Genomic DNA, 27,592 nt, shown 5'->3' with positions numbered 1-27,592 from the left:
GGTGCAAAGACAACAGAACATTAACCTGCTGAGAGCCTTTATTGCTGGTAATTGTTCCTCGGATTAGAGGAGGAGGAGCAGAGGAACCAGATAAACCTGAGGGCTGAGAAATTACAAAGGAGAATCCCAGATAAGAAAAAAATGTGTATGTGTTCAAACAAAAGACATATGGTGCACTTCGCTTCAAATGTTTGGACCTTTCACAATACACATGGCTGTAATCACTGAACACCTCCAACGGTTTTTCTTCATCAGATTTTTATTGCTTTCGAGGTATGAGTCATAAACATGGGTGGTGGCACAGCTATACTTTATTATTTAATAAATCAACTAAATATATGACTGTAAAGTATTTGAATGCTTTTCCAATGACTCATTCATTCCGTTTGTTTCCACACTGACCTGAAGCTGAGGACTCACTCCAACTCTCCCTTCTAACCTCTACAATCTCCTTGTAGTGGCAATAATGAGTTCATTAAACCCGACTTTAACCTTCTGCAGGTTTTCTAGTTACAAAGAACGTCAGCAGAAGAACCAGCTACTATTTCTGCCATCCAAATACAAGTGAGACCCTATCCACTCATGATTCAGACTTCATCTGAGGGGTAGACGATGGCCACTTAAAGGAGGACGCAACATAAACTGACGGTTAAGTGTCACTGTAGACAAAGTGTGTTTACCTTCTGCAGAGTGTCCCTCTGTATTTGGCTCTGTCGAAGCTTCTTCAGCAGCACCAGCTTGGCCTCCTCTAGTCTTAGCTCCTCTTTCAGCTGCTTGATGATACGCTCTCTTTCCACAGGGCTGCTCCTCTGCACACAACAGAATAGAAAGTCATTCATGTTGCCAACAAACAAAACACTTCTATTTAGCTGATCTAAAAAATAAAAGCAAACAAACCAAAGACCTTGGTCATTGTGATTTGAATCTTGACACAACTTTCAGATTTGGATTAGCTGCACTGGGGTCACAACAAAATACAGGACCTTACAAATAATACACTATATTTTTTTCCTTTTGTTGTGTTAAGCCTACAAACATTGGAGTTTTTTACATGCTATCTTGTGATACACCCCTTTAAATAGAACTTCTGCTTTTAGAGGTCACCTAATTAGTAACACAGTTCACCTGCGAGTAGTTAAACCTCAATATAAATGCAGCTGTTCTGTGAAGACCTCAGCAGAAAGGTCAGAGGCTTTGTAGAGCAGTTTAAACCACAGTTTTGGTAGAAAACAATGTCTAATGCACTAAAAATCTCACAGAACACTGCATTCAAAACAGTTTGGAGTGTACCACAAGCCTTGTAGGGGGGTCAGCAAAGGAGTGCAAAGCATGCTCTGGTTCATTGAATCCAAGTGTAGACCTTGAACTGGCACTGTCCATTACTCTGAACAAATCATCCCAATGGTGAAACATGGTGATGGCAGCATCATGCTGAGGCGATGCTTTCCTTCAGCAGAAATAGCGAGGCTGGTGATCTTATCTTTAAACAGAACAATGACCCCAATCCAGAGAACTTTTGGCAAGTAGCTCTACTCCTATTCAAAACTACCTTAAACATTTTTTGTTTTTTTAAGAAAAACAGACAAAAGTCGAATTCTCTGAACGTGCAAAGCTGGTTTCTATGCTTTTCAGAATCAGCAAAATGTTGTCGCTTAAATAGACACAGAAGGAGCTACACACCCCACCTCTCAAATTTTAGACCTCTATGAAAAACACTCAAAATACACCAGAAATACGGAATTGAGATCTTTTTTGGTTGGATCATAGCGTACACAACACCCCAGGTAAATTACCATAAGACTGTAAACATTTGGCGTTTTTTTCTTTTTTTTGTCTAACCATGAGCAGGTCAGTGTCCAGCTCCTTAAAGTGGCTCAGGCCATTCATCGGTGGACTAGGGGAGTCGTTATCAGACAAGATGATGACATCGTCGTCGTCGTCTTCAGGGGACGGTGGGCGTTTCTCCCTTTTTATGCTGCAGGTGAATTAAAAAAAAAAAAAAAAAAAAAGAGGACAGCAACATCCAGGGTCAGTTTCAGAACTGACCAGCAATATAAACTCACAAACTTGATAAAACTTCCTAGTGCTGTACGTGTTAAGAGAAACTTTTAAACACAGTAAGAATTTCAAAGCTGAGAGATCCTACTTTATTTTCATGTGCTGCAAGAAATAAACTACAGCATTAATCTTATTTAAACACTGTTCCACAGTCTCTCTTCAAGGAGGTCTTCTATACTGCAACAATTATACTTTATGACCACAGGTTTATCTGCTCCACTGTAATCTAACAAGTCCAGACAGCTCTCCTCTCAGCTCTTCCATTCATGCTCCAACTGAAGGTGAATACACCTAAATGCCAAGGAGGGGCAAGGTGGTCCCTTTAAGCTCCAGAAAATGTCTTGAAGTAACAATGAAACGGCTGTTTAAGAGAACGTGCATTTCCTGCTTAAACAGAACACTAAAGAAAAAACAGAAAACCCATAAAAAACAAAAACAGGCGTCTAGGGCATTTGGGAGTGACCCACACGGAGGCTAAATATGTAACACAAAGCCTGCAAAAACGATAGCAAATGTAGATCCAGAAGAGTCAGAATCTAGCCATGGCGATCAGCTTGTGCTAAAACCATGTAGCTATGCATATTTTATTCAAACCTCACATCCTATCTCTGCAAAGTAACAGGTTCTGCTGCACCGGGCTTTTAATCGTTTCTATCTGCTCTAAAACATAAATCAAAAAACAAACTGAGTGGTGTGGGGCGGGGAATGTTTCCACAAAACAAGCAATGATTGCAGACATTAAACATTTCTACCGGGCATAAACATTTTCTAGACAATATGAGGCCTGCCTCCACTGGCTGTCCTCCTTATTTGTATGTGTGTGCGTAATAATCTCTCCTCGGGGGCTTAGCGCCATCATCATCACTTCCTGTGGATTAATCACTACTCTTCCGAAGAAGTCACATGACCTCAAAGTCAGCATCACGTGACACATTAACTCCCCCTGTTCCTTCCACGGTGGAAACCATGGCAACAGCCGGCTGGAACCAGTTTGTGACACACGGCTTCATTTTGTGTGAGAGGAGTTTTTAGGGTTCAGGTGGAGAGTGGAGGGAAAATGGAGGTGGACTAAAAAAAGATGCGCCCCCCCCTACTTAGGCTCCTGTCAAAACACAGCCTGAGAGAACACAGGGATTACAAAAGTGTCCCAACACATCTATTTATACTCACATAAAGTATCATTATTACCGCTTCTTAAAGTATGCTTAAAAAATAAAAAGGAGAAACAAAGTAGCTGGCAGCCATTTAGTGGGCAAAGAAACTTTTGAAGCTGAAACAACTGATTGTTCATGTGATCAGGCCGCTTCATGACTAACAGCGGGGAAAAACGAACACTGAACACAAGGCCAAGGATTTCCAGAGGTAATACACATTTCTAATTGGACTACTGACAAGAAATTTGCATCACATGTTGGGACCACAAAGGAAATCAACTTACATTTGTCTATAATTCATGTGTAATAAAGTAGCACGAAATTGGGCATAAGTAATAAAGGCATGAAGGAAAGTGGCCAAAAGGGACTTTCTGTCAGTACCCTGAATGGTGCAGAACAGGGACGCTATTGATTAAAGGATGTATTCCTAAATTTTGAAAAATTCAAATCCCACCATTAAACAACTGGAAGAGTTTAGTGAGTTTTTGCTTCATATATTTGGACTAAATAAAAGTTCTCATACGTTTCAAAGCAGCATTTAAAAAGATCTTTGAAATAATTTTAAAAGATTGGTCCTAACTACCTAATTTATGAGGTGCTTTAGACCATCTCATCCTCAACACCTCAGTCTGAAGTTAAAGGATTTATTTTAATTTGATCTGTCCAGTCAGACAGACATGGATAGGATAGGTGAAGAATTAATCTGAGTTGAAACAGTGCTGCATCTCCATCACCCACTCTAAATCAGACAAAATATCCTAGAAAACCTGGCTTAGATTTTCCCTTTCCTGATGAAGGCTGCTTAGACCTACCAAACATAACCAGGATCTCCTTAAGTAGTTGAGATCCAATGATGCAACTCATCAGTTTTCAAACTCATGATCCCCCATATATTAGCAGAGATCAGCCATACTGGGCAACCAAACTACATTGTGTGCATATCAGAAGAGTGCATACAGCATAAATTAAGTTAGGAAGGATGAAATTATGGTGTGGAGATTTTAAAGAGTAACATCATATTATAAAGATCTTAGAATGATTAAGTCACTCACCTAATTTGAAATGAAATTAAAAGTGAATGCACAGGAGAGACCCCAGAACCTTTACTATGTGTAGACTGTTTGTTTGGAAGTAAAGGTGGAAAGACACCTGAGCAATGAACATGACAAGTTTATCCACATTTTTTAGGTCTTTTTTTACCAAAAAGAATGTCGTCCTAAAGGCTGATTTATACTCAGAAACGAGGCAGTCTGCGTGTGTGTCATAGTGAACGCAAATGTGCCCCCGCAGACACTCTGGAGCACCCCTCCAAAATTGAAGGTTACCGCAGACAGAGCCGCAGACAGGAGGCATCTGATTGGCCCTCTCTACACTATGCGTATTTCCTGTTTGGTACCTTACCGGCTTGTTTTGTTTGTATGACCGCCATTTTGGAACACGACTCGTGAAGATGGACCAGCTAGAAGAGCGAGGTGTGCGAGAATGCTAGGACCTTTTTTCCACCTGGATCTGTTTCGCCCTCGTCCCTTCCTCCACTGTCGAACAAACTTGCATCTTAGACCCACAGCTAGTTCATGATTGTCCCTCTTGTGTTGTGGTGTGGAATAAAATAACGCAGATCACGCTTCAATATTGGGCATAAATCAAAAATATCTGCGACAAGCTCACTGCGACACACTGCTGCGGGAGTATAACCAGGCCTTAAGAATTGTATTTAACCCCCATTCCCTTATCCATTAACTGATGTATTGTGTGAAGCACATCTTCATTAAAAACAAACTTTAGAAGAAAAAAAAGAGCTTTTCCTCTGAGTTTCTAAAAAAACACTTATGCGATGTTATGACTTTATCTGTAAATATGTATCAAAGAAACTTTTAAAGCAGAAGATTTAAAAGCTGCTTTTAGTTTCTCACCCTTTGCTGGTGCTCATGTCCACAGGCTGCTCGGTCTGAACCTCCACTTTGATCGTTGCCTTCACCTCGCCCGCAGCGAGCGTCCCACCTGAGGTCTTAGCCTCAGTCTGCCGGAGCCGGCTTCGAGGCTCCACAGCTGGCTCCATCCTTTGTCTGTCATTGCAGTGAATTCGATTGTCTGAGCCGGACTCAGTCGTCTGGTGTCTCTGTGTCCGATCACAATCGTCTTTTGAAGTCAGGGGTGACACTAAAGGTAACGGCAATCGGCTCTTCTCTGGCTCCGGTTCCGTTTCAGCATCGGATCCAGGTCTAGTCCGGCTCTGAGCGTCCTGTGCCAGCAAAAGGTCTGGCTTGGGTTTAGTTTGTGCCCCTGACGATGGCTCAGAAGATTCCAATTTAGGTTTTTTGCTTTCGTAGTCAGCATTGGAGAGGTCCACAGATTGTGAGGCAGCCTCCCTCTCCAGCGCCCTCTTCTGGCTGCGAGTCTGGCGGACAGCCTCCTCAGACATCGCCTGCAGAAAAGGAATAACATTAACTGAGCTGTCCCAATAAAAAAAAAAAAAAAAAAACGAAAACTAACAACAAACTGTCGGCATTATGTCATTTATACATGAACAATTTTATCTGGTGTTAAAAGTATTAGCAATATTATACACTGCTTTAAAAAATAAAGGGAAACATAAACAACACAACAGAGCTTCAATCAAATCAAACTTCTGTGAAATCAAACTGTCCACTTTGGAGGAAACACTGATTGACAATCATTTCCCCATGCTGTTGTGCAAATGGAATAGAAAACGGGGGGGAAATTATTGGTAATCAGCAAGACCACAGACCAATTCTCAGTACCTTTCTGGCTGATGTTTTGCTCACTTTTGAATGTTGGTGCTGCTTTCACAAGTGTGGTAGCATGGGACAGACTGCTAGAGTTGTTCTGATTCCAATACCAGTATTGGAAATGTCTCCAACACAGCAGAAAATACGAATTAAAATAGAAATCAATTTACTGGTTAATTAGTTGTGTGACGCAGTTCTTCACGGCTCTAAAAGCAGTCGTCCTGTGCTATGTGTTTTAAGAGACAATAGGTGAACATAAACTAATATAAGATGTAACTTAATGTATCATGTGTCCCATTTGCAAAAATCAGAATAAATTAAAGCACTTTTAAGGTAAAATTAGGCAGTTTAAATCCTCAAAATTGTATTTCTTTTCACACCCAACAACAACCCTGTAAAATTGGTATTAGGATCATAAAACAAGATTAACGAGATTGGATTTTTCCCTTTGACTTGAAAATTGTGATTAGTTTAACTCTGGTTTGAAAGACTGATGGGGCTTAGGAACAAAAAAAACCTAAGAAAATAAAAAACACAAACCCCTCCCCCTAAAAATCAGCAGGTTAGAACTCAAAGAAAACCTAAGATCAATACCAACTGGTGGAAGCTTGATCTGTTTATGTGTACTAAATGCAGTAATATCAACACAGTAGTCCACAAAGCTTTAAAGGACAATCTGTCACCTCCTACTCTCTAACTGCCATCATGAAACCCCAAACCACCTTTAACAACATGATTATCCCCTTCACTCGGCACTGTTATGGTTGCACACCTACCATTAAGCAACTGCTGCAGACAAAGCTGACCTTGAATCCACAACAGGGTACAGAGCCTCACTGACATGGCCCCAAGACAAAACATGTTGGATTAACAGCAGTCACATGACCAGAGATGTTGACTCCAGCGTAATTCCTAAACATGTAATTATCCGAATTTTAGTCTAAACCAAAAACCCAAGTAAAGAAATCTGAAACAAACACGATGCTATTTAGCACCAAATGGGAAAAAAAAAAACAGAACAAAAAAAACGTGAGGATCACTGAAGAGTTTTAGAAATGAATAAAAACTACTGATGTATCACACAGCTGAAATAACATTATCATCACAGGGATTAAATTAGGGACTTTTATAGCAAAAAATTAGGTAAATACAGTCCTAATTTACAGTTTAAGAGTCAGATGATAACCTGACCCATTACGCTGCGCTGTCCTCCGCGCTGCAGATTCAGCCCTATCCGAGGCTAAAAAGCCACCAGGAGTTGAACCAAAGACAAAAGGCAGCTCTCTGTGACACAGATGAGCATTACAGACTGCCCTCACAGAAGTGCTCCAGTACATGTCACACATCTGCTCTGAATCCCACCCATCATGTCGGAAATAAGAGCAGAAGCCGGCCGACTGTTGACCACATCAGTCAATACACGACTGCTACTTTTGTTATAACACTGCCCTCTATTACTTTATCCTCCTGTTCGTTTCTTGCGTCCCCTCAGATGGTTTAATATCCCTTACACCTCCTTTATCCCTTCAACTGTTTTTCTTTCTTTCAACCAATATCAGAGCCATTGTGTGTGATAAAACACCAAATAATTGAGAGGCACAACGAGGAACATGCTTCTGAATTGATTAAACAAACCAAAAAATCTGAAAAGTGTGGAGTGAATTTGCAGTCTAATTTTTTTTTTTTTTTACGCAGAAATCTATTTTTGATACAAAAAAAAAAAGAAAATCAAATGAACAAAAGATCCACAAACATTTCTCCCACTAAATTATTAAGAGCTAGTCTGCCTAACCCAAATAAAATACAGAAAAGACGATGATTAAATGTAAAAAATAAGGAAAAATAGTTTAGGGAGTATGAATTCCCTTTTTGAGGTGCTGCATTTATAAAAGGCTGCATGATATTTAGAAGCATTTATTAAAGGACAGTTTTCCACAGATAAACTTGTTATCAGATTAATAAAAATGCACCCAGTAAGGATTATATCAGACATCTCCTACACTTAGGTATTATAGCCTGGTTTAGAGTGGTATTATAGTCTAGTAGGAAGAGAGAGGGTGACCAGTATGATACAAGAATCAGCAAAATAAAAAATAAAATCCTATAAACCAGAAGAATGAAAGGAGAATCAGGATAAATGGAGTCAGGAAACACTGACTCAGCCTCCTCCCATCTGTCTTTTCTCTGCTCATGATATTTTCCTTGTATAGTTGATTAAAACTTCAGGAATTCATTTCAACAGGATGTTTTAGTGTGTATTGAGTCTTTTTAATGATACTCTATATTCTCATCTATTCTGTTGACAACATCGCCTAAACACTAAAACAAAAACTGATGTCAAATGAAGAGAATATAAGCCAGCATCATGTAAGGGAGTCTGCATCCCACACAGCAACAGCAATGTGGAGTAGTCGAGCTACTCACATGACTGCCCTACAAAACACCACAGCTAAAGACCCAACTGATCCTGTGACATTTCAAATTACATAAATCTCAAAACGAAACGTTGCTTTTTTTTCTTAAAAAAAAAATCTTTTAGCTCTTTTAGCAATGTTTGATCCGTTTAAAGTTTTTATGAATGCTTGAGTTTGAGGAAAACATTACTGCTTGCATCAAGTGCATCAAAATAAGTCTCTGCAACCTCCCGCAGCACATCAACAAAAAAGAAAAAGCATTCCTAGATTTGCCACTTCTGTGTCTCATCTTTTCGCATGATGATACCGTTTTAAATCTACATTGGGTCAGCTGGCTTGAGGGCTGGCAACCAAAGCAGATACTCTAACTAATTAGCCTGCTAATAAGAGCTGGTTAGGCATATTTTATTCTAATAAGCAGAACTCCAGCAGGATGTGAAAGAACAAAATACAGGCAAATTTAGCTGGTATTTATCATGTTTTTTTTTTTTTTGCTATATAGCAAAAGCAAAAATCATATAGTTCTCTTTATTTACTATGTGCATAAATGTCAGCTCAAACCTCTGCCAACAGCCTTTTATGTTGGAGAATTTTATGAAATCCAAAATAAATCCTATCAATTTGAGCATTTTTCAAGGCACCAGTGGCGATAATCATGATATTTGTGTCCATAATATTTCTTAGTGAAAGATACATTTAATATAGAGTCAGTAAGTAAATAAATACCAAGCTCAGTGTCAACCAGGAAGCCCTGAAAGGTGCCCCCTCAGTAACTAATGTGAAAGCGGCATGTTCATGCCCAGCGTTATCCTACAGGTACATCGATATATTGTGGGAATATCGAATATATTTTCATTCATATCCAAAGGTGAAAAATCAAATATTATAGAGGTACCTGACACAGAATTGGATATTTTATGCTTTGTTTCTTGCAGGTTTACAGGCAATGAAAGGCAGAATTCAGTGCCTCAGAAAATTTGTATATTACATAAGATCAGGGAACGTTAAAAAACTAATGACAAACCCCTGGAAAGCATGTTCATTTCTATTCAATCTATATTTAGCTCTTTTTTTCAATGAAATACTGCATCAGTGCAGAGTGGTATAGAGAGGATAAGTGCATGGACGTAGTATTAACCTTGGTTTATGCTTGATGCATCTGTGCGGCAACAGCTCCTACTGTTGAGGGTTTACAAATGTAAAATGTATAGCACAAACGGGTTATGTATGTGTCAAGCATAACCCAGTCCTGATGGAATCTCAGCTTTGATGGCTTTTTAGGTTATCTGAATTGTTGCCTCTTCCTCTTTTCAATAACAGATTCCCTGATGGGGTCAGGTAGGTTAGGTAAAATGACAGTAAGACCATGTCCACAGAAAGAGCTGGTGCTTGTGGGAAGGAGGCCTAGCCCAGCTGGAAAATTAAATCAGCATCAACCAGAAGAGCACTGGTCAACAGAAAGAAGTATGAACTCTCAAACTTTTTGGTAGATGGTTGTGTTGACTGTTGGCTTCAGACAACCAACACAAGCAGTGCACACAGCCCCCCCCCTATAGCTGACTGTAAAAACTTCACTCTGGACCTCATCGAGGTATTTTCTGTGCCTCTCTACTCCAAATGAAATCCAAACTTTACCCTCATCTAACAAGCAAACTTTGAACCATAGAACATTAATTTGTTTAAGTTATTTTTCTCCCCAGAGTGGAGTCTTTTTTTCTGCCCTCTTGTTCAGGTTAGGATTCATCTGTGCTCGACGGCCCTTGATACACCGTTTCAGCCCCAGGCCACTCCTTGTGGATCTCCCCAAAGTTCTTGAATGACTGGTTAACCCTGTTGCTGCTGTACTTTTTCCCTTCCACGTAGCTTCCCATATGTAAGGGTAGATACAGCGTGCACTTAACAACCAGCTTTCTTAGGAAGGACCTTCACTGGCCTACTGCCCTTGTGGAGATGATCAATGGCTTGTGTTGTGGACATCTTTTAAGTCACTAGGCTTCCCCGTGCTGTATCCTAAAGACGCAGGGTGAGAGACGATTTAGAGGCTCGGCAAATATCTGTAAGGGTTTTGAGTCAATTAGCCAATTAAGTTGAGACAAAATGAGTTTCCATTTTTGTACTTTTTAATCAATATTCTAATTTCAAAGGCAGGGCCATTTGTGTTTTAATCATCTGTGAGTCATAATCAACACAACTATAAGAAACAAACACAGTTTCGGTTTCTTAAACGAGTCATGAAATAATATTTGATTGACACACCGGTACAATAAAAATGTAGCCACAATGCCTAATGCAGTTTGTAGGGACTTCATTTTCACAACCACTATGTGCAGATACCTCTGATCCACTCTGGCCATTAACACATGTCCAATATCACATGATACAATAAGAGAGGTCTGCTCAAAGGTCACAAAAATGTCAAACAGGAATTACAGGTGAGGCTCAAAATCTATTCAGTCAGTAGCTGCAGTAGCTCTGCAGCTAAGATCCAAATCTTACAAAAAGCAATGCTATGAAAATAAGCAAGCCCTTAAAGATCTGTTGAGGGACACCCGGGGGACCTTCTACAGGAAACTAAAGGGTGTTTTTTTTTTAAGTGGCTAGGAGGGGGTGAAAAATGAGTACAATTAACCCCAACAACCTGGCTCCACAGGCCCTCTACCCCCCTTCCCTTTTCTGTGCACAAAGTTGTTACAGTGGTGAGCATCCAGCACAGTTAGGGTATTCAAAGCATACCTATACAGCACATACACACAGCCGCCGCCTGATCACCGAGAGCTGATGAAGTTTTTTTTAATACTCTGACATCACTGAGACACACATGACGTGACACTTCCCTGGATTCAGTGGGACACACAAAGCACTTTCCTGGGAACCGGTTTAAACCGGTTATCGTGTGTGTGTGTGTGTGTGTGTGTGTGTGCATATAGGAGTGTGTATGACGGAGAGAGAGGTTGAGTCTTCAGTTAACCCCTAAGGTACTGGAGTGAACGTGGAGCCTCCCACACTGACGAGCGTTGTACAGTGTGTGTGTGCGCTTCTGTTCTTATATGCTGTTGTGATTCAGATCGATTGTGTGGGGGGTAGAAGGAGTCTGGACACAAGACATACCACTACAACCGCCTCAACCTTACACGGACACCAGACCTATCTTTGTAATGGGGGATGTGAATGGCTGACAGGTCTCACATTTCATCTCCGTGGCAGTTTACACATCATTTCTTGTACCAACCACACACACAGATCCCAGACCAGCCCAAGAAACTGACCTCACAGACCCCCTTAAAATAAGAGCCCCTAGAAGCCACTCCCAAAAAACTTCATTTAGAAAGGGTTCATAGTTTTCAAATCAACAAATACTGTCTGGCATACATTACCCAGGTTATTATTCAAACAAGATGAAAATTTAAGAACTATGAATGTCACGACTGAACACTAGCATGATTAAGAAACATTTGAAGCCAATTTATTCACAGGAGATAACGTTTAATTTGTGAACATGGGTTTTCTCTCCTATGAAAGAACATACAGGTGCTGGTCATAAAATTAGAATATCATGAAAAAGTAGATTGATTTCAGTAATTCCATTTAAAAAGTGAAACTTGTATATTATATTCATACATTACATACAAACTCATATATTTCAGATGTTTATTTTGTTTAATTTTGATGATTACAAATGACAACAAATGAAAATCTCAAATTCATCATATCAGAAAATTAGAATATTACTGAAGACCAATAAAAACAAAGGATTTATAGAAATGTTGGCCAACTGAAAAGTATGAACATGAAAAGTATGAGCATGTACAGCACTCAGTATTTAGTTGGGCCTCCTTTGGCCTGTATTACTGCAGCAATGCGGCGTGGCATGGAGTCGATCAGTCTGTGGCACTGCTCAGGTGTTATGATAGCCCAGGTTGCTCTAATAGTGGCTTTTAGCTCTTCTGAATTGTTGGGTCTGGTGTATTGCATCTTCTTCTTCACAATACCCCATAGATTTTCTATGGGGTTAAGGTCAGGAGAGTTTGCTGGCCAATTAAGAACAGGGATACCATGGTCCTTCAACCAGGTACTGGTAGCTTTGGCACTGTGTGCAGGTGCCAAGTCCTGTTGGAAAATGAAATCTGCATCTCCAAAAAGTTGGTCAGCTGCAGGAAGCATGAAGTGCTCTAAAACTTCCTGGTATGTGGCTGCGTTGACCCTGGACCTCAGAAAACACAATGGACCAACACCAGCAGATGACATGGCACCCCAAACCATCACTGACTGTGGAAACTTTACACTGGACTTCAAGCAACGTGGATGAAGTGCCTCTCTTCTTTTCCTCCAGACTCTGGGACCTTGATTTCCAAAGGAAATGCAAAATTTACTTTCATCAGAGAACATGACTTTGGACATCTCACCAGCAGTCCAGTCCTGTTTCTCTTTAGCCCAGGCAAGACGCTTCTGACGCTGTCTGTGGTTCAAGAGTGGCTTGACACAAGGAATGCGACAGCAGAAACCCATGTCTTTCATACGTCTGTGTGTGGTGGTTCTTGAAGCACTCACTCCAGCTGCAGTCCACTCTTTGTGAATCTCCCCCACATTTTTGAAGGGGTTTTGTTTCACAATCCTCTCCAGGGTGCGGTTATCTCTCTTGCTTGTAGGGCTGGGCGATATGGAAAAAATACTATATCACGATATGGATTATTTTATATCACGATAACGATATACACTATATTGCCAAAAGTATTTGCTCACCCATCCAAATTATTGGAATCAGGTGTTCCAATCACTTCCATGGCCACAGGTGTATAAATTCAAGCACCTAGGCATGCAGACTGTTTTTACAAACATTTGTGAAAGAATGGGTCGCTCTCAGGAGCTCAGTGAATTCCAGCGTGGAACTGTGATAGGATGCCACCTGTGCAACAAATCCAGTCGTGAAATTTCCTCGTCCTAAATATTCCACAGTCAACTGTCAGCTGTATTATAAGAAAATGGAAGTGTTTGGGAACGACAGCAACTCAGCCACGAAGTGGTAGGCCACGTAAACTGACGGAGCGGGGTCAGCGGATGCTGACGCGCATAGTGCGAAGAGGTCGCCAACTTTCTGCAGAGTCAATCACTACAGAACTCCAAACTTCATGTGGCCTTCAGATTAGCTCAAGAACAGTGCGCAGAGAGCTTCATGGAATGGGTTTCCATGGTCGAGCAGCTGCATCCAAGCCATACATCACCAAGTGCAATGCAAAGCGTCGGATGCGGTGGTGTAAAGCACGCCGCCACTGGACTCTAGAGCAGTGGAGACGCGTTCTCTGGAGTGACGAATCGCGCTTCTCCATCTGGCAATCTGATGGACGGGTCTGGGTTTGGCGGTTGCCAGGAGAACGGTACTTGTCTGACTGCATTGTGCCAAGTGTAAAGTTTGGTGGAGGGGGGATTATGGTGTGGGGTTGTTTTTCAGGAGCTGGGCTTGGCCCCTTAGTTCCAGTGAAAGGAACTCTGAATGCTTCAGCATACCAAGACATTTTGGACAATTCCATGCTCCCAACTTTGTGGGAACAGTTTGGAGCTGGCCCCTTCCTCTTCCAACATCACTGTGCACCAGTGCACAAAGCAAGGTCCATAAAGACATGGATGACAGAGTCTGGTGTGGATGAACTTGACTGGCCTGCACAGAGTCCTGACCTCAACCCGATAGAACACCTTTGGGATGAATTAGAGCGGAGACTGAGAGCCAGGCCTTCTCGTCCAACATCAGTGTGCGACCTCACAAATGCGCTTCTGGAAGAATGGTCAAAAATTCCCATAAACACACTCCTAAACCTTGTGGACAGCCTTCCCAGAAGAGTTGAAGCTGTTCTAGCTGCAAAGGGTGGACCGACGTCATATTGAACCCTATGGATTAGGAACGGGATGTCACTTAAGCTCATATGTGAGTCAAGGCAGGTGAGCAAATACTTTTGGCAATATAGTGTATATCACGATATACCACAACTGATGTTGCATTTTATGTTTTCATAGTCCGTCAGATGGACAGGGTTGAAAAAAATCTTTCATCGCCTATTTTTTACCCATCATCTTGTTTCCTAATATGAGAATCCCAACCCCAAACCAAGAACACCAGTTATGCAATTTGCGGCCATGACAGTGAACAGTATAGAATCTTGGCTATTGCGCTGCAGTAATTAATCATTTAATATTCATTTGTTATTGACATTTTATAAAATTCCAAGGCCAGTTTTTTCTCTTGTCTTTCACTTACCTTGTTTTCCACTAGGAGGCGCCTCGCCTATTTAAGAAGAAATGTGTCTGCACTGGTAATACATTAATTAAAATGCCCACATGTTCTACTGGATAGGAGTGTCAGTGTAGTTAAAAATGTGATCCATCATACGACCTGTACCACAATTATGGGTGTTTCAGTTGTTCTCTTTATTTTTCAGCAGTCACAAGAGAAACGTGCTGCACAGTTTAAAAACATGGAACACAACAGTACTATACAACAAACTATAACAAACAGTACACACTAATACACACAGTATGATTTACTCTAAAGGGGAAAAAGTGAATGCTACAGCACCTTTGTGTGTAAACACAACACTCACAGGTGCAGTAGCCTTCACTTTTCCCCCCTTCAGAATAAATTATAATATCAGTGAGGTCCAGTAATGGATGCGTATGCTGTAAAAGCACACAGTTCATTGGTGTAAGCATATTAGTAAAACCAATAATAGTAAAACTAGCGAACGTACAAAAGTGCATAGCAATGTCAGGCTCATACCTTGGGCGAGCATCACTCCGGTGTGGTCCTCAGGAAAGTACACGGTCTGTAGACACCGAGCGCGGAGGGTCCAGTCCGTGATAAGGATGGTGAGACTCATATAAGGCTGTGTTGCTCTACTCATCCACATGTCCGTAGTCAACGCATAATGCGTCGCACCACTGCGTACCTCTCTCTCCACTTCAGCCCGACAACTAGCATATAAGCCAGGCAGCTCCGCTTTAACGGTAAAATCTTCTTGGGTGTCCATCATTCATTTTTTTTTCAAGCCAGAAAGAAATTTCACGGGCTCTCTCCATCAGTAATGTCGCAAACGTATGGTGCAAAGCCGCGTGACGTAAAGCGGTGTAGTGTCGCAAAACCACGTTCTCTACACATTATCTTTTTATTCTCTTTTTTTTTCGTTATATACACTTAGAGTTTGCATAGCAAAAACGCAAAATGTTATATTAACAGATTATATTAAAATGTATATTAGCAGTAATAATAATAATAAAGAAGTTTATCACGATAGAAAAAATAGAGGAGAAAGGTCACGATAGACATGTTTCTCTCGTCCTCACGATATATATCGCCATATCGCCCAGCTCTACTTGCTTGTACATTTTTTTCGACCACATCTTTTCCTTCCCTTCGCCTCTCTATTAATGTGCTTGGACACTGAGCTCTGTGAACAGCCAGCCTCTTTAGCGATGACCTTTTGTGTCTTGCCCTCCTTGTGCAAGGTGTCGATGGTCGTCTTTTGGACAACTGTCAAGTCAGCAGTCTTCCCCATGATTGTGTAGCCTATAGAACTAGACTGAAAGACCATTTAAAGGCTTTTGCAGGTGGTTTGAGTTAATTAGCTGATTAGAGTGTGGCACCAGGGGCCATCAATTTTGAACCTTTTCACAATATTCTAATTTTCTGATATGATGAATTTGAGATTTTCATTTGTTGTCATTTGTAATCATCAAAATTAAACAAAATAAACATCTGAAATATATGAGTTTGTATGTAATGTATGAATATAATATACAAGTTTCACTTTTTAAATGGAATTACTGAAATCAATCTACTTTTTCATGATATTCTAATTTTATGACCAGCACCTGTAAATCTGTCTTTCACACAACTAAGATGTCAGCAACCACATCTGGAGAAACCTAGCTGAGGTACAGACAATGGTAGAAACTTCATCTACTGTTTTGCTTTCACGGTTTCCATGGGTCCAAAAAAACAACAACATCAAAGCAATTTGTAGACGGAGTTTATGAGTGGAAAAACAAGTCCAAGTTGACTATTTTTCTTAGCAGTGAGGTGTTTCAAAATAAAACAAAGGAAGTCCACATGCTGTAGCCACCTATTTGGAAGGAAACTGTATTTTCCACGAAACAACGCGTTGATTCAGACTAAAAAGAAAACAAGACGGTTGTAACAGAAAATTTTACGATGGATTACAGGAGTTTTTCTGTTTGATGCTTCAGAGTATTTGATTTAAAAACCTGGATCTGGAAATGTTGGTAGTTTTTTTAAAATCTGAGGTTAAAGGGGAAAACACAGACAACAAATGTTCATAGCAACACCAACCATAATGACATTCAACACAGTTTAAAGGCTTAATCAAACTCCACTTTATATACACAGGTACATATGGACTGAAGCTTCACTCAAGTCATACTTAATCCACGATAAAAAAAAAAAAAAAAAAAAAAAACTCACAGATAAAAAAACAAATGTTGGTTTTTCAGTACAAAGAAAGGCTTGGATCTAATATTTCTTCTTTAATAATATCCAAGTCAAATCTGCTGCTGTAAATCTGAAACGGCATATGTGGATTTCAGAATTACAGAATCAAACATGGCAGATTTTATTTGTTACAGGTCTAAAAGTGCACTGTCAGAGCAGAAGGACTTGATAAAGATAAAAAAAATAAAATTAGGAACCAAACACAACTGAGCAGAGATAAAGATGATCTGTTGCCACCAGGAAACCAATAGGGATGTACATTTCTATACCCCAGAAAGTTAACAGTCTCCAAACTCAACTCTATAACTTTGCTGAGCTACTTTTTTGGAGGCTAAAAAACACAGAGTAATAGGAGTTCAAACAAACATGTGCAAAACATCTGCACACTAGCTGCTGTAGCAGTTTCTGTAAATTGTAAACATCACAGTTATCCCCAAGAATAGACACATGCTGCCATTTCAGTGAGTCAAGAGACCTTTGTTGGTCTGATAAACAAAACGGAATTTTTTTTGTATTAAGGATGTCCCGACAACTTTTTTCCCCATTTTCGTTACGATACCAATATGACAGCTTTGAGTATTGAGTGACACCAATTTTGACCAGATATGATAGTATCTGTACAGTAGAAATCATACATACTTGTGACCGATTTAATATTAACCGATGGTTATATAAACCTATCAAAGTTTCTGTCAACTATGATAGCAAACTAACTACCAAATAGTTTTGATATATCCCCATGGCAAGGTGTTCAGTGCTATATAAAGGACATGCAGCTGACAGTAGCCAATCACATGACACCCACGACTCCTCATCCTTGAATGGCAAAACATACCACTGATACATAGAACATAACCAGCAGCTATTATAGTTTTTCTCCATATAACCTTGAAAACACCAACATAAACTTCCTAATCTCATGTTCATCATATGGATGTATAAACCGACCAGGAGGAAAGGACGGCTTTCCAAAAGACCCAGGAAGGCGAGCGAGATGGGTGGCTGCTGTAAAAAGACAGAGCTGGAAGAAGCTACAACTAGCAGAATTAGCAGAAATTACTTCTTAAATGGTTTGTTTTTAATGCTCAAATTACTGTTTTAAAAATGTTTTGTTATTTTTATTCAAACAACTGCTAATATAAGCATCATCATGGTAATTTAAAGGCATTGATGTTTGAGAGAGACATAAAATCGTGAGAAAATCTCCCGGTCTGAATAGTTAACAGGCTAACCGTTTTTATAGTTATGTCCTCCATGCTCCCCTCCTTCCAGCGGCATAACGCAGCGCTCTTCCTCGCTTGGTATACAGAACATACCTACTGTCCTCTAAACTTTTATAAGCCTTCAGTGCTTTTCCAAAAAAATAAGATTGGGAATTTCTTAAACAAGTATACAAGTCATAGCAGGTGAAGTGGTGGATATCCTACAGATGGCAGTCTTGAATCGGTAAAAACAAGCTAGAATGCACATTATAGGGATCCTTCACTCCAACAACAGATTTTTTTGAAATGTGGCAGTTTTTTTTTAACTCCCCATCTAATTGTACAACATATGTAGACAATGTTAGGCTGGCAGATTCGCCACTCATTTATTATCTCTGTAGTAAATATCTGGCTGTTCATGACACGAATGCAGGTGGTTTGATGTCGTCCATCATGGCAAAAACAGAGAGCCGTCATGGGACTGCACGCCCTCTATAGGCGGATGAAGTAAAATTTTCTCCACTCATAAAAATGGCTTTTGAGTGCCAGAGAATAATCCATACTGTTCGAACAAGATAACAGACTGGTTAAAGATGCTCCTTGGTTGTGATGAGTTGTTCAATGACCAACTCATCACAACCAACGTAAGTGGACAGCCTTTAATTGGAAATTAGCATGAAAATCACCGGTTCTTAGAGAAAATTAGGGATGAGATATTAATATGGACCAGAATATTTAAGGCATCCATATGTTATTGGAAAGCTGCTTGATTAGAAAAAAATTACATTAAAAAATTGTGACTAAAATGCACTGAAATAGAAAACAGGAAAACTCTTTAAAGGAGCACTATAAAACCCACCTCTCTGGAGGGACACTGCTTATTAAAGCTAGTTTGGGTTGCTCTGAGAGTAACAACAGCAAAGGAGACTGCATGATGGCTTCTCCACTTTAAAGTCACTTCAGTGAAAAGGCTAAGCGCAGAGATACACAGACAAAAGGATCCCAGTTCTGCTGCAGCCCTCGCTTCTATGTGCATTCATAGCTCAAGGTACAGTAGCTTTATGAACACAGGGCTTACTCTGTGGCAAGCATCAGCTCCGCCACCCCCCTCCTGCTCCATCATTAATACAGGACATGACCATTTAGAAGCCTTTTTTGGAATCCTAATGGAACATGGAACAAAAGCCTTGATGCTTATTAATGAGTTTGTGCTTAATCATTGGGATTTTACATAAAACTAAATGAGCCATGTCTGCAGGATGAAGCTCCCCCCCATATGTGGAAAAACAATCGCCAGTGATTTCCCTAATATCTGTCAAATAGCAGTTATCACCCGCAGCGTTGAACAAATGAACGATCTTTAACGTGGCCACTATAAGGGGGCTGTCATCTGTCTTCTATTGTTGCTTCGAGGTGAATATCTTAACAGACATTCAGATCCTGACTCTCCTCAGCCCTACTGAGCATACATTACATGTTCAGCATGTTATTCAAACACAGATAGACCTTTACCCTGAGAAACCATGACTATATGACACAAGGATTTAAAAAAACAAAAAAAAACAAAAAAACTAGCAGGTATGCAGCCACACTACATTGTCAAACTGCAGCTTAAGCTAGGAAATCCTGAGAACTTTTTTAAACCAGACTATGTCCATGCAGCATATTATATCAAACTCCATAACTGACCACAGAGCAATCCTGTGATCCAAGGAGTGTTGTGCAGATACTTCAAATATGGCCGGCAGATGACCCTTAACAAAACTCGGCTGATTGCACAACAGCTCTGGACCTGCTTTGTGTGTGTGAGATTGCTGGGATGGGGTTTTCTGCTAAGGTTAGAACTTATGAGTAGTTCCTAAATTACATTTCTAACATTAATGCAACTATATAATTTTTTTTTTTTTTAAAAGCACTCCTGGGTGGATAGCCCTTCCACAGAACTAAACTTCCCCTCTGCCAGTCAGGACAGCCCAGGGTCAAAGCAAAGCATTTTCTAACAGCTGACATATTGTTAACATGTAAACAAAACTTTACACGCTCTTTGTTCTGATAAACAACTGATGGTTTATTCTGGATCCTAGGAGAGAGAAAAAAAAGACCATAATTGTGTTTTAGAGTGATCTGGCTGTAGTACCAAGTATCCAATAACAACTGATAAGAATAAACACTGTCTGACTGATTACTCAGCAGAACTGATAAAGTTTTCCAATTCTTCCCACATAGGAGTTAGAAAATATTGGGACAATTTAGGACTGATGCAGTTTTATTTTTATTATCTTACAAAAAAAAAAATAGCAAATTGTACATTTCAAATAGAGAATAATTATCGTTTAACCTGAAAAACGGACAAACTGCTTTGTGAAGGGCAATGACCACACCAGCGGTGTCAGGGATAAAGCTCTGGTGCTCAAAACAAGTTTTGATTATTAAGCATTATTTCGAGCTTTGAACATCCACTAATGTACCTCCAGACCACCCACAGAAACTAAGAAGTATGGCACAAATCTACCAAGTCCTGGCTGTCCGCTTACAACGACCAACTGGACAAGGGGAGCATTAGTCAGAGAGACAGGCGTCGTAACTTCGGAGGAGCCACAGAGATCTTCACCTGAGATGAAGGAATCACTCAAAACATAAACTGTCACGTGCTTCCCTGGAACAAAGGCACTTGTTCAAAAAATAAAAAAAGCCATAAGACGCCCTATCTGCAACGTACCACAAGCCACGGCAAATATGTAGAAGAAGTCACTGTGGTTAGAGAAGACCCCAAAACTTAACTGCCATGTTATGTACTACGTGAAAAATGTAATGAGTGGATGAACCTGGCACTGCAAAGCCTCCAAAGCAACAGTGAAACAAGGTGGTGACAGCATCATGCTCTGGGGATGCTTTTCTTTAGAAGGAATAGGGATGTTGATAAAAGTAAGCTGATGGAGAGATGGATGATGGTTTATAGAAGGCAGATCTAAATCTGTTTTTAAATGTGTGGCAGGACTTTAAAAAATACTACTTCATCAGAGTTACTTTATAAAGAAAAAGCAGGCAAATGCTTCATTTTAAAGACATAACAAGCTGCAAGCAATAAAAGTCTTGCAGCTGTAACAAAAGAGAAAGGTTATTCTATAAAGTATAGCTTCAATCACCAGCTTTAAATCACCAAAAATAGACTAACATGTTCAGCTATTGTGTGGTTTTCCCACAAAGTGAAATGTACCTGACAAAACTTTGTAGACCTAGGACTTCATTAAGGTTTCGATCATAAATGCAAATAAAAATAGGTGACTGTTAATACGTGAGCAGCAGCCACCAATGGCACGTCGCTGAACGTGGTTCACAGTGTCGCTCATGTTCATTCATCAAATTTTAAACGTTTCAAATCCACCTAAATGCTTCATCGTGAACTTAAGCTGATCATCTTTTCCCAAACCAATTCGATGGCAAAGAAAATCCTGAGATATATCCTGGTCCTGAAGCGCCGGGAAACTCGTGTGGAGAAATGTGTGTGCGGCTGAGAAGAAGAGGCAGAGCGGGTGTGTGTACGCGTGCGCGCGCACGTGCGTGGCATGTGTGTGTGTTCAGCTTTAAGAGGAGGAAGACTACGGTTGTCACAGAGAGAAGTAGGAAGATTAGCTATCAGATAGCAGAACCAACGGTGGTGCCACGGGCTTAAAAGCGGCCAGCCGTGTCCACCATTACGGTCCAAGCAGCCTCCACACCGTCCAACACCACAGTCAGCCCTTTAAAAACTAAACCCAGCCCACAGTACATGTGCAACTAGCCGGCTTTTTATTACTGACACCGCCTCGAAGGAGGTGTTATTAGTTAGCGAGCTAACGTTAGCTAGAACGCACAAACAAAAACACGAAGAGCCATTAGCCTCGGTTAAAAGAAAAAAAAATACGGTAACCGTCCGTGCATCATCGGCTGAGAGATACTTTCAGACAAACTAGTAAAACTCCTCTATCTCCGTTTCTGTTCGAAACCGTGACCCAAACCGTCGGAACCGAGCCCGAACCGCTGACCTGACTGCACCCCGATAGCGGGACAGCACAAACTTTCCCCATAAAGCCCTGAAAGTAGGACTGTTTGACTCGAGCTGGGACTGTTTACCTGTTTGCCTCCTCCTGAGTTAAAAAAATCTTCCACTCGGAACTCTTAAATTTCACCCACCGGGCCCACGGAGTGAGCTCGCCGCCGACGAGCCGCCCGCCGGCGGTGTAACGTTGTAATCCTCACCTCATTTAGCTACTTCTATCGAAAAGAACCAACTCCGGCTGTCACATTTACACACCGGCCAGTTTGACGAAGCGTAAAATAAAGCAAAATTTCGGCTGAGCCAGCCTCCCCCCTCCTCCTCCTCGTCCTCCCCAGCGCTCAACCTTTGGCTCTGCGGAGAAGTGTTACTTTTCAACAGCCCATCAGCTTCTTTATCGTCACAGATAGGTGGAGGAAAACCTGTCTCCTCTCGTCGAGTCCGAATAAAAGGCTCCCCTCGATCCACTCTCTTAAAAAACTTAAGCTTGCTAAAAGTCAACTTACTTTGAAGCTTTGTCGCCCGTTCTTCCCCGATGGTCGAAGAGGGAACGTTTAATCTGCAATTAACCTCGATAAATCGTTGCTTTTTTTGAAATCCTGGGGATATCCTCTTTTTTTCGGCCCTCCCCGCTGCCGCGTCTGTTGCCAAATAATGCGCCTCAACACACATGGAGCCGCTGCGTCCTCTTAGTGGGCATGCGCACCTCGGCATACCAGGGCGAGCGGAGCACATCATGTAAGCCGGTGGCCACCAAGGGCCAAAGTGGGGGCCAAGGTGTCTGCGTCTGCAGGATTGACCCTTAGCAGCAGCAGTGATTAAAAAAAAAAAAAAAAGCACATGCTCACTCTCAGACACAGGACGTCAGAGTGAAGATTTTCCTCAAATCTTTATTTTCTCACAGGACTTCAGCTCAAATGGGTCAGACATGCCACAGATAGATAAAAAATGTTAGTATATCTCTGTTGTTTTGACTCTAATGACAGAACCCACTGATTTATTTTGTTGCAGAGGTAGAAAATCTTCATATGCACTCATAAAATGACAGGGGCTTTAGAAGAAGAGGCCTATAAGCATCCTTTTCAGTCAACATATTCCACAGGTAGATGCAGGCTCTCAGCATCACACATCCTTCGCTGTACTTAATAGCTTTCTTGATGTCCTTTTCATCCTCGCTATAAGGTCCGACCAATCTGAACAGTTCTTTGTAGAAAAGATCAATCTTAAGCCTCTTTCATGAAACGGCTCCGCCATGCAGCGGCTAAGCTGCCTTACCATTCATTAATCACCAGTAAAGCAGGGTGTTTAAAAAGAGGGGCGAAGTAAAAGAAAATCCACTAAAATTTTAACTCTAACTGTCCTCTAACAAAGTGCAACCCACTGAGCTTTTAGAGAATTCAATATATAGATATTGTGAATATGACTGTCCACAGGAAGTGGCTGCACTTGATTTTAATTTTGTGGTCATATAGGGTACACACAGCCCAGAAAATGGTATAATCTAAGAGACTATGTGCATTGTATTGATACAAAAGTAAATCTGATTTGGCTGTGCACTGATCAGATATGATAAACGTGGGCCGTCCCGGCAGGCCTGCTTACACGGCCATATTAGATCTGCTCGCTCATCACATAATCGGAACTTTTACAGGAATTCGAGATACAGAGTGTCAGTTGGATCCGACCAAACAGCTGCCTTCGCTTCCTATGTGCTTCAGGGAGCCATGGATGCCCATGACCCTGTTAGGGTCACCATTGTTCCTACCTTAGAGCAGCTACCACTATATACCAAGAGCAGCCCACAGGACCTGCAGGCTTTTCTTACTTCTTACTCACAGTTAGCACATTTTTCACTTAATACATACCATTCATTAACAGGTGAAGATTGTAATGGTATAAACTTGCCAGGATTTATTCCTCCAACAACCAGGTTGAAGGTTTAGGGGTAGTCTGTCAAATTCATTGTCTCTAAATCATCTATTGGTTATTGAAGTTGCATTCCTGTGGAAACATAATAAATACTGTACATATAACTTCCTACATGAAATGTTCGTTAACCCCAGCCTTCTGTTTTTCCCTGAAGTCATGGGTTCACCATAACATCCCCATTTGTCCATCTGACTCCAGATTAAGATCTAAATTACCTCACATGAGACAATTGTCCAGTTTTTTCTTCATTCTAAAATCACTGTCTGAAAAATAAAAACAAAAACAAAAAAAAAGGGATGTAACTGCAAAGATGGGTCAATGAACTACACCAGCGTAATGAATTGATGTCTAATTTTTTGGTAGATGTCAGAGGGGTTTGCTTTAATTGGCGCTTAATTGGTACCAAATATGCAAGTCCAGAACGTTCAGAGTCCTGAATTAACAACAGTTAAGGCCCCAGTTGCCATCTTCTTTCCAATAAAAGCTCTGTCTGTTCAAAGCACCTCTCTATGCGAATTAAACTGATCACAATCATGCACGGAAAGATGCGGGTATAGTGTATGAAGCACTGCAGTATAAGTAAGAGTCTATAAAGCCTGAAGTGGGAGAGCTTATCTGCGGCGCCGCAGAGTAGGGGGGCATGAAGTGCTATGTCAGCCTCACCCCTTCGTTCTTTAAATGACAAAAAAAGGGCTCTTTGTAGATGTTGCTGTGTCATCAGGTCTGATTGTTTGTATTCTCTCATGCTAACACTCCAGTCTCCTCAGGCCAGACAGTGTGTAAGCAATCAACTTCACACTATACCATCATAAATTAGAAAATGTTCAATACTTATGAGGTAGCAAACCTTCGTTCAGTATCAGCTATGTAACCTTCTTTCTAGAGGAGTATTTTATTGATTTTGCTAATTTTTAATGAAAAACATTGAAGTAAAAATGATTTCAGCATCAGAGTTATAAAATCAGAAGCTTTTACTCTGACAATGAAGGCACCATCTGTGTGGTGCTGCTTAAAGGAAACTCATGCACTCATAACACAGGTTTACCCTTAGATACCTCTACAAACTGGATTAATAACCAGTGAACCACAAATGGTTAAACAAGGCTGTAAAATTCTTGTGTCTTTTTTTCAGGTCAGTTGATATGCTGTAGTTGTACATACTGGTTTTAGTGTCGATTTAATACGTTGGAATTTCAGGACTTATTGTGCACTAAGTCAATATTTACCATCAGACCTTTGTCCAGAGCACGAAACAAATAATATTAACACAGTATCTAATGGACGATAAGAATTTGGTCTTTGCTGGATGTTTCTTTAGCTGAGTGGCAAAATCATAAGTAACAAGGCAATTTGTAGTTCACTTTAAATGTGTAGAATAGTTATTAAGCAGATGTGTATGTTTCTTATATTTATTCAACAGGTATTTCCTATATACACTGCAAAAATGATCTACAAATAAATAAAAATTCTTAAATGTAGTGTATTTAATAATAATAATTAAACTTTATTGATCTCACACTGGAGAAATTCACCTCTGCATTTAACCCATCCCCTTGGTGAGCAGTGGGCTGCCACTGTGCGGGGCTGGGGAGCAATTGAGGGTTAGGGCTATCTATCTATCTATCTATCTATCTATCTATCTATCTATCTATCTATCTATCTATCTATCTATCTATCTATCTATCTATCTATCTATCTATCTATCTATCTATCTATCTATCTATCTATCTATCTATCTATCTATCTATCTATCTATCTATCTATCTATCTATCTATCTATCTATCTATCTATCTATCTATCTATCTATCTATCTATCTATCTATCTATCTATCTATCTATCTATCTATCTATCTATCTATCTATCTATCTATCTATCTATCTATCTATCTATCTATCTATCTATCTATCTATCTATCTATCTATCTATCTATATATCTGTCTATATATCTGTCTGTCTGTCTGTCTGTCTGTCTGTCTGTCTGTCTGTCTGTCTGTCTGTCTGTCTGTCTGTCTGTCTGTCTGTCCCATTAGAGATTTAGTCTCCTCAATGGGTAATTTTGCAAATAAAGATTTGAATTTCTAGTCAATGTTAAACCGTAGGTGCCAAATATAAGCACATGTACTGTATAGGGATATTTGTATTGTTAACAGGACACAATTAGTAAGCTGGTCCAGTGCTGGCATGAAAACCCAAATGAGATCATTCATGTAGCTCCGCTCTCCTCCGTCTCTTGCCCTCCATGCGGAGCACCATGACAGCTTCAACTTAATCCTCATTAAGCACTGTAACAGTGCAGGAAGTAGCTGCTGCAGTCACGATTACATGGGCTCACTATTTGGCAGGAAATCACTCATTTCAGCTGCTGCGTCCAAGACACCTAGTACGTCCAGAAACTTTCACGCACAGCAGCCTCTCTGCTCTGCTGAGGGGACAAAAGCATGCAGGAGCAAAAGGGGGGGTATCTTCAACTCAGTTTTGACACTTTTGACACCTCCCACTAGGCGTGTTACCTGGTAGTCATTCTTAGTTTAGACCTAAAGGAACACGTTTTTTTTTTTTTTGCTTTTTGTTTTTTTTATGCAATTACAACAATCCATCTAAATTTAATTATTTGAACTATAATGGCTTCATGTGATAGATTAGAATCAGAAATACTTAAATAAGTTATTTAGAATTTGAATATTTACATAAATGTTTACTTATTGAAATAGATTTGTTTATTTAATTAGGTACAAGAGTTGAGTGTCCAGTAATGTTGCTCCAATGACATTTTTTGGCCCCGATACCTGGCTGTGCAGTATCGACCGATACCATCTGTTTGAAATTGATGTGTGTGTGTGTATATATGAAGAACTGCATACTACTTGGATGTAAAATAATTGCCTTCATGGCTTTGTTAAGCTGCTGCCTACTTTTGTGAAGTAGGAAAAAGATTAATACAAAGTGAATCCAAGAGAACTTTTTATTTCCTACCACGAATGGGTGACAATAGCTGAATAAACTTTTGGCTCTCAAAATGGTATCGGTGCCCCATTGGTCGATACTCGCTGATACTGATACCACCCTTTTAGGCAAGGCAAGGCAAATTTATTTGTATAACACAATTCAGTACAAAGACAATGCAAAGTACTTAACATGAATAAAATATAGGAAAATAAAACAGAATCAAAGCAAGTAGGTAAAAAAATGAAATAAAGAAATGCAGAAACAAAAAAGAATATTAAAAACAGAAGACAGTTGAACTGTTTAACTAGAACGAAGACAATCCTAAACAAATGTGTTTTTAGTCTTGATTTAAAGGAACTCAGGCTTTCCGCACTTTTACAGTTTTCTGGAAGTTTGTTCCAGATAAGTGGAGCATAGGAACTAAATGCTGCTTCTCCATATTTAGTTCTGGTTCTAGGAGCCAGAAGACCTGAGTGGTCTGGAGGGTTGATACACTGATAGCAAGTCTGTGATGTATTTAGGTGCTAAGCCATTCAGGGATTTATAGACTAACAGAGGTATTCTAAAGTCTATTCTCTGAGATACAGGGAGCCAGTGTAAGGAATTT

General features: G+C 40.3%; 1 protein-coding gene across 8 annotated transcripts in view; it reads right to left on the bottom strand.

Moving 5' to 3' along the window:
- LOC119773179 (transcriptional repressor p66-alpha-like) overlaps positions 1–22,803 on the bottom strand; it is a 32,161-nt gene extending 9,358 nt beyond the window's left edge. For 2 of the 8 annotated variants that reach the window (XM_038270109.1, XM_038270101.1), the window contains exons 1-5: positions 6,739–6,758; positions 5,126–5,637; positions 1,840–1,975; positions 681–809; positions 26–103 (exon numbers count right to left, since the gene is read on the bottom strand). In XM_038270109.1, coding sequence (XP_038126037.1) covers positions 26–103; positions 681–809; positions 1,840–1,975; positions 5,126–5,637; positions 6,739–6,741 — 858 coding nt within the window. In that variant the 5' untranslated portion in view covers positions 6,742–6,758. Of the gene's footprint in view, positions 1–25; positions 104–680; positions 810–1,839; positions 1,976–5,125; positions 5,638–5,974; positions 6,094–6,738; positions 6,759–22,185; positions 22,442–22,614 lie in introns of those variants that run through there. The other 6 variants (XM_038270087.1, XM_038270095.1, XM_038270057.1 and 3 more) reach the window with 5 other exon arrangements.
- Between the last annotated feature and the right edge of the window lie 4,789 nt (positions 22,804–27,592).

Source organism: Cyprinodon tularosa, unplaced genomic scaffold, assembly GCF_016077235.1.
Source record: "Cyprinodon tularosa strain WSP-4 unplaced genomic scaffold, ASM1607723v1 ctg12, whole genome shotgun sequence".
Taxonomy (NCBI): domain Eukaryota; kingdom Metazoa; phylum Chordata; class Actinopteri; order Cyprinodontiformes; family Cyprinodontidae; genus Cyprinodon; species Cyprinodon tularosa.
Note: the sequence above shows the minus strand (reverse complement) of the source record. Positions and strands in the feature narration are given on the sequence as shown.